Raw genomic sequence first — 12,805 nt, 5'->3', positions numbered from 1 at the left:
GAGGGTTGATCAGGAGCCCGCACGGGGCAGACTGAGTCCTGATCTGATGAGAGGCAGACACAGGGGGTTACTGATCGAAGATCAGTTAGTGATTGCTGGGGAGGACAGATGTAAACAATGCGCAGGGGATGTAATCAGGAGGGGGGTCTGAGGGCAATCGAGGGTCTGGGCAGGTGATCGGTTGCCCCCGCGGGGCAGTTAGGGTCTGCTCTGATGGGTGGGGGTGCTGAGGGGTGATGGACAGGTGATAGACAGGTGATCAAAGGGGGATCAGGGGGTAAGCTAGCTGTATACAGATGTACAGTGGGTTGCAAAAGTATTCGGCCCCCTTGAAGTTTTCCACATTTTGTCACATCACTGCCACAAACATGAATCAATTTTATTGGAATTCCACATGAAAGACCAACACAAAGTGGTGTTCACATGAAAAGTGGAACGAAAATCATACATGATTCCAAACATTTTTTACAAATAAATAACTGCAAAGTGGTGTGTGCATAATTGTTCGGCCCCCTTTGATCTCAATGCAGTCAGTTGCCTATAGACATTGCCTGATAAGTGCTAATGACTAAATAGAGTGCACCTGTGTGTATTCTAATGTCAGTACAAATACAGCTGCTCTGTGAGGGCCTCAGAGGTTGTCTAAGAGAATATTGGGAGCAACAACACCATGAAGTCCAAAGAACACACAAGTTATTGAGAAATTTAAAGCAGGCTTAGGCTACAAAAAGATTTCCAAAGCCTTGAACACCCCACGGAGCACTGTTCAAGCGATCATTCAGAAATGGAAGGGGTATGGCACAACTGTAAACCTACCAAGACAAGGCCATCCACCTAAACTCACAGGCCGAACAAGGAGAGCACTGATCAGAAATGCAGTCAAGAGGCCCATGGTGACTCTGGACGAGCTGCAGAGATCTACAGCTCAGGTGGAAAACTCTGTCCATAGGACAACTATTAGTCATGCACTGTACAAAGTTGGCCTTTATGGAAGAGTGGCAAGAAGAAAGGCATTGTTAACAGAAAGCATAAGTCCTGTTTGCAGTTTGCCACAAGCCATGTGGGGGACACAGCAAACATGTGGAAGAAGGTGCTCTGGTCAGATGAGACCAAAATGGAACTTTTTGGTCAAAATGCTATGTGTGGCAGAAAACTAACACTGCACATCACTCTGAACACACCATCCCCACTGTCAAATATGGTGGTCGCAGCATCATGCTCGGGGGGTGCATTTCTTCAGCAGGGACAGGGAAGCTGGTCAGAGTTGATGGGAAGATGGATGGAGCCAAATACAGGGCAAACGTGGAAGAAAACCTCTTGGAGACTGCAAAAGACTTGAAACTGGGGCGGAGGTTCACCTTCCAGCAGGAAAATGACCCTAAACATAAAGCCAGGGCAACAATGGAATGGTTTAAAACAAAACATATCTATGTGTTAAAATGGCCCAGTCAAAGTCCAGATCTAAATCCAATCGAGAATCTGTGGCGGGATCTGAAAACTGCTGTTCACAAACGCTGTCCATCTAATCTGACTGAGCTGGAGCTGTTTTGCAAAGAAGAATGGGCAAGAATTTCAGTCTCTAGATGTGCAAAGCTGGTACAGACATACCCTAAAAGACTGGCAGCTGTAATTGCAGCAAAAGGTGGTTCTACAAAGTATTGACTCAGGGGGGGCCGAATAATTACGCACACCCCATTTTGCAGTTATTTATTTGTAAAAAATGTTTGGAATGATGTATGATTTTCAATCCACTTCTCACATGTACACTGTCAGGAATATATTGAGGTGCTGATGATATTAGGAAATACAGGAACATATCTCTGTCATTTTCTGTCTGCTATATCTCACATGTGTATTCTGCTTTGAAGGGATGGTTATCTGGCTGTACTACATTTGCAGTGAATTTCTCTGGAAGCAGGGGGCTGGGACATTAGCATACAGTTCCTCTGGACAGCCAGAAAACAGGTAATTAGGAAACACTTAATCAGACAGTTGCTTTGAAGCAGATCACACAGGACATCCTGCTGCAATGTGAAAGCCTTAATCAATTGTCACCTGTAACCTGGGGAGATTGGAGGTTAACAAAGTCTTTTGTTGTATAGGACACTGTTCACATGTGGATGTCAGATCTCTGGGAAATCAAATTATGTCTGAGGATGGTATTAAATCTAGCTTCCCCCCGTCCACACAGGCTTACAGCCTCCAGGCGTATTTCATAGTATAAAACCGCAGCTAGGATAGCCACAACTTGTAGTTCTTGGAGGTAGCTCACACGGCTAGAACTAACCTGGTTCCTGACCAGAAGTGCGTACCGCCCGCAACAACACCAGATCGATACGCTGGTACGTTTATTTCCCGTTTATTTTGGTAAGCAAAATCGCTTTGTGTGTTATCTTTGTACATTTTATCTGGTAACTATTTTTACTTTGTTTTTTTGTAATCTTTTTGTATATATTCAGTTCTGCACTGTTCTATGTTTTTCTAGAATATTAAATTATTATTTAATAAGTTTGACTTCTGCCGTACTAAACTAACACTCATAGCCTAGAAGAGACTGAAGTGTAACCGTGTATAAGTTCATGCCTAATTGTACGCTTGAGCAACACTACCGTATGAAATTGTAATTGCATTGTGTGTGGGGGCGTTTGTCATACGTTGGCCTAAGCGCGCAGCTGACCCAACGTACGAACAACGCCAGTGCGAGTAGCGACAGCAGAGTGGCTAGCAGTATCGTTCGGAACGACTGTTAGTGGGTCTTTGCTTCACGACAGTGTAAGATTGCAACTGTGTGTGTGTGGGTGCGTGGCGTTCCCGTATTTGGCCTAAGCGCAAAGCTGACCCAAATACGAAAACGCAGATTGCGTATTGAGCACTCGATAGCTGAGTGAACGTGTCTAGCAACGCTAGTGGTGGCAGTGGGAAGTGTTTGAGGGGTTCCAGCCTTGGTTGTAGCTTAAATAAGGCTGTTCCCCGCTTAATCTGGTCAAACCCGCAGTCGGGAACCGTATACGCAGGCGTGCCGCGGGCCGGTTCTTGACATAATTGGCTGGCAGTGGTGGCATCGTTTAGTACATTAGTACGCAGTTTAGCTCGCTATTCTGAGTACTAAAGGCTGGAAGCTTGCTAGAAGCAACTAGCCTACAGAAGTCTACTCAGTGCAGAATCTATATACGTTTTTTTTTTGTTCAAAGATACACACTTGGTGTTTGCTTTCCCTCCCCCCCTTTTTTTTTTCTTTTTATTTTGTGCAACACGATGGCTCAGAAAGCATCCAGCTATGCAAGGCAAAACAAAGAGATACTACTCAACCTGTGTGAGCACAAAGGCATCGAGACGGTGAACGGCCAGACTAAGGAGCAGTTAGTTCGTGCGCTCGAGGAGCATGATGAGGCAGAACGAGCCCGTGCTTCAACGTCAGCAGATGCAGCTCACGACACGCCAGAGGAGGAATCGCTCCCGCCACAGGATGCGAGTGGAGACGATGTCCTGGATGATCCACCTAACACGGAGATGACATCTCTGGAAGCCGACCTACAGCTACTAGGTTCGGCTGAGCCCGAACTGCGCCTAAAGCTGATTCTGGAACATCGGCAAGCAGAGAGGGAACAAGCTGCCCAGCGACTCCAGGCCGAGAGGGACAGACTCCGGGCAGAGGAGGGAAGAGCTGAACGGCAACACCAGCTGGAGCTGGCTAAACTTCAGCAGCAGAACCGGTCTGCTGGACCCGCAGAACGCGAAGGTGAGCGAGTCCACAGAATCCCCCTGGATAAGTTCCCCGCTATGGACAAGGACTCTGACATAGACACTTTCCTACAGGGGTTTGAAAGGACTTGTCGGCAGTATGGGGTGCCCCGTGAGCAGTGGGCAAGATACCTCACACCAGGGCTGAGAGGCAAGGCCCTGGAGGCGTTTGTGAGTCTCCCCCAGGAGGAAGAAACAGACTTTGAGGCAATTAAGAAAGCCATCATTGCGCGATACCACCTCACGCCAGAGGTGTATCGCAAACGTTTCAGGACAGTGCAGCGAGGTCCTAATGACAGCTACCTGGATCATGCTTGCAACCTGCGCACTGCCTTCCAGCAGTGGGTAAAAGGACTGTCAGTGGAAACTTTAGATGCCCTGCAGGAACTGATGATAAAAGACCAGTTCCTCCACACCTGTCCTGTTGAGGTCCGGCTGTTTGTGCTGGATCGAGAACCAAAGACAGTGGATGAGGCTGCGGAAATGGCCGATTCCTACACCGCCCATAGAGCACCTGAGTCCCGGAGGACTACTACGCCCAGCTGGAGAGGAGAACAGATTGCTAAACCTGTTTCACCCAGCACCCAGAGGAGGCAAGCACCGCTGTCTCCTGGATTCAAGCAACATGACACTCGGAAATGCTTTGTATGTGACAGGGTGGGTCATATCAGCACGACTTGCCCAGAGAGGAAGAGGGAGGCCCCAAAATCCAGTGAGGCCTCAAACCCCAGTGAAGTCCCAACGGCTTTGTGTGCTACCAGGAATGCTACTGGCTATGCAGAGAATCTGCAGCTTGTCACGGTTGGGGGTACAGTTGCCACTGGGCTGAGAGACACTGGAGCAGAAGTGACTCTCATACATCCCCAGCTTGTGAACCCAGAGCAGTACATACCTGGGAAAATGATTGCTGTCAGAGGAATTGGGGGTGTCACCCCAGCCATACCCACCGCCTTGGTCCACCTGGATTGGGGGGCCGGCAGTGGACTGAAAGAAGTTGGGGTAACTGACAAAATCCCCACCAACGTTTTGCTGGGTACTGACCTGGGACGGTTAGTAGCCCGGTATGAGCCTAATCCAACCCCCGTGGAGCCTGCATCCCCAGCAGAAGTTCAGGACTCTTGCAAGGTACTATTTGATAACGCAGTGCAAGTGGGGAGTGCTGGTGAGGCCCCAGGGGCTATGGACTGTGTGCTAGGAGCCAGCCCTAGTGATTCTCCAGTGCCTAGGCCTGGAGTGGGACATGTTGATATGGAGAATGCAGAAACTGATGATGTCATTCATGACACACGGACTATCGAGGTGATCGATGCAGGAACTGTTGAGGCTACTTGTAAAGTGCTGAGTAGCAATGTGTGTAATGATACAGATAATGTGGATGTTTTATGTGATGTTCTAAATGTCAATATGTATAAGACGGATAATGTTGATATCATATGTGTTGTGCTACATAATGATGCTTGTCCTGTGGACACTCCGTCGGCTGCAGGAGTAACCAGCAATGGTCGCTGGGCTGCAGCAGATGGATTGCCCACTGAAGGGGCAGACGGCACCAGGCCGGGTCTTCACCCTTCCGATGTTTTTAAGACCAAAGGTGATGTGGTTTATGATACGTCTAATGTGGACGCTCCCTCAGCTGCAGTGGTAACCCGCAGCGCTAGTGGGTCTACAGCACAGGGACTGTCCACCGAAGTGGCAAATGTTGCTGGGTCAGCCACATCCAATCCGGAACCTGGCCCGGAGGGCCCAGGAGCCTCTCCGTCTGCAGCCTTCCTGGAATGTGTGACAGGCAGCACTGAGCTCTCTGGGGCTGTTCGATTTGACAGCAGCCTGGAAGAGCTCAGGGGGCTAGCCAGCAGGTCACCAGCTGGGAGGGGCGGGCTGAGAGGGTCCTGGGGAGTTATTCCCTCTGAGCTGTCCGAAGTGGAGGAGGCAGACCGGCAGATAATCGTTCCCCAAAGGGACCGAGAGATAGCTCCTGCCACTATAGAGGAAGTGCGTGTAGCGACGGTTGGAACCCTTCCCCAGCTGCAGCACTGTCTCTATGGTCGCAAATTCACGGTTGTCACTGACTCGCATTCCCCTGGTTGGTTACGTCAGGTTGCCAAGGGCAACGACACATTGCAGCAACCTGACCAACTTTTCCATTCCTGTAGCTTGGAGCTAAGGAGTTACCCCCCCAGGCCCGGCCGTCAGTGTCGGCTTTGGCAGGACGATTCGTTAGAATCATCTGCCGGCGCCGTCTGGAAGAGGGGGCGTGTCAGGAATATATTGAGGTGCTGATGATATTAGGAAATACAGGAACATATCTCTGTCATTTTCTGTCTGCTATATCTCACATGTGTATTCTGCTTTGAAGGGATGGTTATCTGGCTGTACTACATTTGCAGTGAATTTCTCTGGAAGCAGGGGGCTGGGACATTAGCATACAGTTCCTCTGGACAGCCAGAAAACAGGTAATTAGGAAACACTTAATCAGACAGTTGCTTTGAAGCAGATCACACAGGACATCCTGCTGCAATGTGAAAGCCTTAATCAATTGTCACCTGTAACCTGGGGAGATTGGAGGTTAACAAAGTCTTTTGTTGTATAGGACACTGTTCACATGTGGATGTCAGATCTCTGGGAAATCAAATTATGTCTGAGGATGGTATTAAATCTAGCTTCCCCCCGTCCACACAGGCTTACAGCCTCCAGGCGTATTTCATAGTATAAAACCGCAGCTAGGATAGCCACAACTTGTAGTTCTTGGAGGTAGCTCACACGGCTAGAACTAACCTGGTTCCTGACCAGAAGTGCGTACCGCCCGCAACAACACCAGATCGATACGCTGGTACGTTTATTTCCCGTTTATTTTGGTAAGCAAAATCGCTTTGTGTGTTATCTTTGTACATTTTATCTGGTAACTATTTTTACTTTGTTTTTTTGTAATCTTTTTGTATATATTCAGTTCTGCACTGTTCTATGTTTTTCTAGAATATTAAATTATTATTTAATAAGTTTGACTTCTGCCGTACTAAACTAACACTCATAGCCTAGAAGAGACTGAAGTGTAACCGTGTATAAGTTCATGCCTAATTGTACGCTTGAGCAACACTACCGTATGAAATTGTAATTGCATTGTGTGTGGGGGCGTTTGTCATACGTTGGCCTAAGCGCGCAGCTGACCCAACGTACGAACAACGCCAGTGCGAGTAGCGACAGCAGAGTGGCTAGCAGTATCGTTCGGAACGACTGTTAGTGGGTCTTTGCTTCACGACAGTGTAAGATTGCAACTGTGTGTGTGTGGGTGCGTGGCGTTCCCGTATTTGGCCTAAGCGCAAAGCTGACCCAAATACGAAAACGCAGATTGCGTATTGAGCACTCGATAGCTGAGTGAACGTGTCTAGCAACGCTAGTGGTGGCAGTGGGAAGTGTTTGAGGGGTTCCAGCCTTGGTTGTAGCTTAAATAAGGCTGTTCCCCGCTTAATCTGGTCAAACCCGCAGTCGGGAACCGTATACGCAGGCGTGCCGCGGGCCGGTTCTTGACATACACCACTTTGTATTGGTCTTTCATGTGGAATTCCAATATAATTGATGCATGTTTGTGGCAGTAATGTGACAAAATGTAAAAAACTTCAAGGGGGCCGAATACTTTTGCAACCCACTGTATACAGTATACAGGGAGGTAGTCTGGGATGGGGTCTGGGGGTGATCTAAAGGTGGGGGGGGGATCAGGGGTGATTAGGAGGCAGTTGGGGATCTAATCTAGGTGATAGCGTCGATAGTTAGTGATGGGGGGGGGGGGGTCTAGAGGAGTGCAAGGGTCCTGGCAGGGGTCTGCTGGGGTGATCAGGGGGGGTCTAAAGGCTGTGGTGGGAGATCAGGGGGGCTGTGTGGGAAAGAAAAAATGTGTGGTGTATACTTACTAGTGCTTCCTCCTCGCTGGTGGTCTCTGGAACAAAGAGACCACGAGGCGAGGAAGAAGCGTGTATAAAGCACTTTGTTTACCTAACAAAGTTCCTTATACACTTTAATTGGCGGAATTTGTGTATTCCTCCGCCCACCGGCGCTGCTAATTGGCCGGGGGGCTGGAGTCTAAGTGCCCGGCCATCGATCCCCGGCGGAGTATCGCATCACGGATGACGCGATTGCTCCGCCCATGCCCCTAAACAGACCGCCGCCTCTGTGCGTTAGAAGGTCCTCAGGGCTTCCACTTTCCGACCACCCCTGTGCAGTGGGCAGTCGTTAAGTGGTTAAAGAGGAACTATAACCAAGAATTGAACTTCATCCCAATCAGTAGCTGATATCCCCTTTCCCATGGGAAATCTTTTCCTTTTCTCAAACAGATCATCAGGGGGCGCTGTATGGCTGATATTGTGGTGAAACCCCTCCCACCATTGTCCTGACATCACACTGTGGGAGGCTTGTTGCATTGTGGGAAATAACTGTTTCCAGCTGCCATAAAAGCAGCATCTCATTCCACAAACATCACCTGCCAGGAGTAAAGATGTCACCATGTGATAACTGTCAGAATGTAAATCAGGGAGAGGAAAGATTTTACAATGGGCAAACATTGACCAAATCATTTATAAATAATTATTGTAAAAATTAAGAACTTTTTTCATTACATTATTTTCACTGCAGTTCCTCTTTACATCTAATACTTTGTTGAATCACCTTTTGATTAGTGAGTAGAAAGGCAAAGATAAAATTGTTTATTTTTCTTATTTTCTAGGAAAACTTAGAGGACCGCCTGGAAAAAATAAACCGTGATCTGGGGTCAATCAGGATGACACTGAAAAAGTACCACATTTTGCCAACATCAGCAAATATATAGCGTACCTCCAAGTCCTGATAGCCAGCTGGTTTTGCACTACTGTGAACCTATGCACTGATTTCAAGCAGAACTCCACTTTTTAATATGAAGGTTATGTCTGCAAGGACCACTTCTGCAAATACAGTAGAATCCCTTTATAGTGAACCCCAAAGGACCTGCCCAAGCAGTTTACTATAATGAGATTCTACTGTATATGTCTTTTACCTTCTTATGTATAAATTCCCAGCTTCTAATGGATTTAATAAATGGCATTTGTTTGCAGATACACACGCAGCAGTCCAGTTTACTTTACTGCTGTATTTGTTGGGCATTGTCCAAACTGTGAACCACATTTTGTTTCCCTGATGACTGTGTGCGTAATGTGCATTAATGCTGCTGTGGATCCATAAAAGCTCACTAAATCATTTCAATCTATTTTTGTGCATTCCTGGACATGTAAATGTATACCGTAAGTATTCGGTCACCATAGAAACGTGGTTAGATATATAACACTGGGTGATCACTGTGCCACTACATGTTTTATAAATACATCTACAGTACTTACACCACATTTCTATATACTCTTTCAACAGCAGTATCCCTACAGCATTTTTTCCACCATCTCGTTTCTTCAGTTACCTAAAGTGTACAACACAAATCAAATGATCTATCAATCATTGAAAACCCATCCACAACAGCATAAAGCTGGGCTTACATTACGGTATGCAATATTTCAATAGAATAGACATTATAAATATCTATCGATAAATAAGGCTAATACAGTAAATGTTGATTCCTTTATTCGATCCAACATTGACTGGAAAAGGCTATTCTTTAAAAGATAGCAAGGGGTGGGGGTTAGGCAGGGACGGTTCTCTCATGAACCAAGGTGAAACATTTGCATCAGGCGCAGAGATTTCAGGGGCAGCATTTTTGTATTGTGTGTACCTTCCTGAGGAGGAATGGAGTGGCTGAGGGTGAGCAGTTTGTTTGTCACAGACTCACAGCCAGCCAGTGTGCTATTGTGAGCTGCAGTATGTCATGTGAGAACATTAAATGAAGCAGAGTAAATTTTCGGGTACAGTGCGATCATTCCAAATCGGGGGGTAGAGGCACATCTTCACAAGTTTTCCTCATGCAGCAAAAAGTCTAGAACCGGTCCTGGGGTTAAGGCCCGTTCTCACTTGGGCGATTAGCGGGTGATTCCTGCTAATCACCGAAGCACTAGCGCTTTTTAAAGATGCCCAATGAAAGGAACGGCTTAGGCAGGGAGAGAAGACGTGCACATTAGTTTCCTCCTCCTGGACATGCATGATTTGTGAATTCACACATGTGCTGTAGAAATGTGCTTGTTCAGGAGCGCAGCTAGAGACAGGAGAGTAAACAGGAAGGGTGGATTCCCTTAAAGGGCAACACCCCATAATAAACTTAAACTGTGAAATGTCATTTCAGGTACTCTCTAAGCTGTATTTTGCTGTAGAGAGCATGCATATGCCCCATAAGTGGAGTTTTTTGCTTAAAACTAATAGCTTAAAGTGTACCAGAGTTGATGAAACATAAAAGTTTTATACATTCCTGGGGCTTCCCCCAGTCCCATAAGCGGCTGCTGGAGAGATACGCAAATAGCAGTTTTCTCTTACGTCAGACAGGCCGCGACTGGTTGAAGTTAAGGGCCCCAGTACCGGAGCTGCAGAAGGCTGAGGACGGCGGCGTGGGAGCGATCCGGGCGGATGGGGCTGGAGGAAGCCCCAGGTATGTTTAAAACTTTTATGTTTCATCAGCTCGGGTTTCCTTTAAGAGCCTGGAAGGCTCCTAAAATGTGCTGCATAGTCCCAAACATGTCTTTAAAGGACAACTGACCTGAGAGGGGTATGGAGGCTGCCATATTTATTTTCTTTTAAACAATGCACATTGCCTGACTTTCTTATTGACCCTCTGCCTCTAAAACTTTTAGTCATAGACCCTGAACTAGCATGCTAATCAGATGTTTGACTGCATTTGCCACATACTTGTCTCAGGTGGGTGATTCAGACACTACTGATGCATAAAGCAGGACACCGGACAACTGGTATTATTTAAAAGGAAAGAAATAGGACAGCCTCCATATCCCTTTCAGCTCAGTTGTCCTTTAAAGGACAACTGAAGTGAGAAGAACATGGGGGCTGCCATATTAATTTCCAGTTATTATTGCCAGTTGCCTGGCAGCCCTGCTGATTTTTTTGGCTGCAGTGGTGTCTGAATCACACCAGAAACAAGAATTGCAGCTAATCTTGCCAGATCTGATAATGTCAGAAACACCTGATCTGCTACATGCTTGTTCAAGTGATCAGCTAGACAGACAGGCAACTGGTATTGTTTAAAAGGAAATAAATATGGCAGCCTCCATATCCCTTTCAGGTCCGTTGTCCTTTAAGACTCCCTAGCAGTGCATGTTATCTGGATCTGTTTCCCCAGGCATTGGTCCTTGCACAACCAAGTCTGCACTGACATGCTGTACATCGAGATGAGCCATACAACTTGTATTGGTGCTATAAGAAAGCGTGGGATTTTCTGAGGTACTGCTTTAAAGACTTTTCTACTTCACATTTGTCACTTTCTATCCAAAATACATATTTTTTACTTCATTGGATGAATACTTTGTATTTCCATATCCAAGCAAACCAGTCTTTTAAAGCATTTTGCTACTCCGAGCTTAAACTAAATGCACTGGACAATCTGTTGTCCTGTTATTGCAGTTTACTAAATGACAGATATTATCACAATATCTCAGTGCTTCCAGAGGCGTAATACATTCAATATCCAGCTTGTGAAACATTTTTTACTTTTGAAGTGTTCATTTTACCACGTGTATTAGTTTGGTCTATGTTGGAAAAGGCCTTCAGTGCTTTGCTGGGCAATGCCAATACCTATGTTCTTTGATAATTACTTTGTTACAAGATTGTGCATATGTACAGTATGTATACTTATAATATTATTCACAAATGTAACACTTTATAGAAAAACCCATTACAGCAATAAATATTTTTTAAATCTGGTGTGTTGTATTGGATTGTAATATGATATACTATAATAATTGGCATTTGTGTGTAAGGTGGATATTTGGATGTTGGGTCAGATTTACACATTTAGTTGAAAGGGGTCATTCATTAAGTGTTTTGGTCACTCAGGGTTGATTCACACTACAAGAGCTTTTTAAACACTAGTGATTTGAAAAGCTCTTGCTAATGCAATGCTATAGGGGATTTTTACAGAATCACATCGCTCCAGTGTGCACACACACATAGGATAACATAAGCAAGAGCTTTTCCAATCACAAGGCGCTTATGGTGCCCATACATGGTACAATTATTTTCATCCAATCTTACCATTTCTATGTAGTATAAGGGTAAATTAAGTAAATATACTAAAAGGATAAGTTATGCAGTTCCCTTCTATTACATAGAAATCGTAAGATTGGATGAAAACAATTGTACCATGTATGGGCACCAAAGCTTTGAATTAGCCCTCACAGAGCAGCCACCAAATGTTAGCTTGTGTGTAAGTAACATGAAGTGGAATGGCTTTATTCACACCTCAGCATTGAATGGTGGTACAACGTTGCATCCTACCTAATACAACCTAACTGTCCCTGCGTACTCCTGTGCCCTTGGGTCCGTGCTTTTAGCTACTGCGCCCTTGGGACAGAAAGACGGGGCCAGTTAGGTGGACGGGTGCGCGCTTGTGCGGCAGGTGCGCGCTTGTGCGGCGGGTGCCGGCAGGTGCGCGTGGCAGGCGGGTGCGTGCGCATGCGCACTGACGTGGTGGCGGTGACAGACAGACCTAGAGCCCGTTTTTAAATGGGCTTAGGTCTACTAGTTACAAAATAATTTGTAAATGTCCCCATTTCCACGTGTTTATGCATTTATGCAATGTGGAAACCTGCATCAACGTAGAGAACTGTTTCTATACTTCTTTTTAACTCTCTTAACAGCTTTCTTAAAGTGGAATATAGGATTTTCCTCACCAAACTGCACAAAAACCCCTCTGCTCTGTGTTTTTGTCGAGTCTTATCAACTGCAATAAGTGTTCAAAGAACAATGTGGACTGCTAAATGCAGGACTGCCATATGCAACTAATAAAATTCAAAACAATGCATGACAGCATGTGGCATAGTTGGTATAATTCTCGCCTTGCAGCGCTGCATCCCCAGTTTAAATCCCAGCCAGGGCACTGGACAGATTTTGTATGTTCTCCACATCTCTGAGTGGGTTCACTGTGGGCACTCTGGTT

At 46.1% G+C, this 12,805-nt stretch overlaps 1 protein-coding gene across 4 annotated transcripts in view; it reads left to right on the top strand.

Annotated features, from left to right (window-relative positions):
• MPHOSPH9 (M-phase phosphoprotein 9) overlaps nt 1-11,570 on the top strand; it is a 173,816-nt gene extending 162,246 nt beyond the window's left edge. For all 4 annotated transcript variants that reach the window (XM_068244323.1, XM_068244328.1, XM_068244343.1 and 1 more), the window contains exon 24: nt 8,456-11,570. In XM_068244323.1, the coding sequence (XP_068100424.1) occupies nt 8,456-8,557 (102 nt within the window). In that variant the 3' untranslated portion in view covers nt 8,558-11,570. The remainder of the gene's footprint in view (nt 1-8,455) is intronic.
• The last annotated feature ends 1,235 nt before the right edge of the window (nt 11,571-12,805 follow it).

Source organism: Hyperolius riggenbachi, chromosome 1, assembly GCF_040937935.1.
Source record: "Hyperolius riggenbachi isolate aHypRig1 chromosome 1, aHypRig1.pri, whole genome shotgun sequence".
Classification (NCBI taxonomy): Eukaryota; Metazoa; Chordata; class Amphibia; order Anura; family Hyperoliidae; genus Hyperolius; species Hyperolius riggenbachi.
Note: the sequence above shows the minus strand (reverse complement) of the source record. Positions and strands in the feature narration are given on the sequence as shown.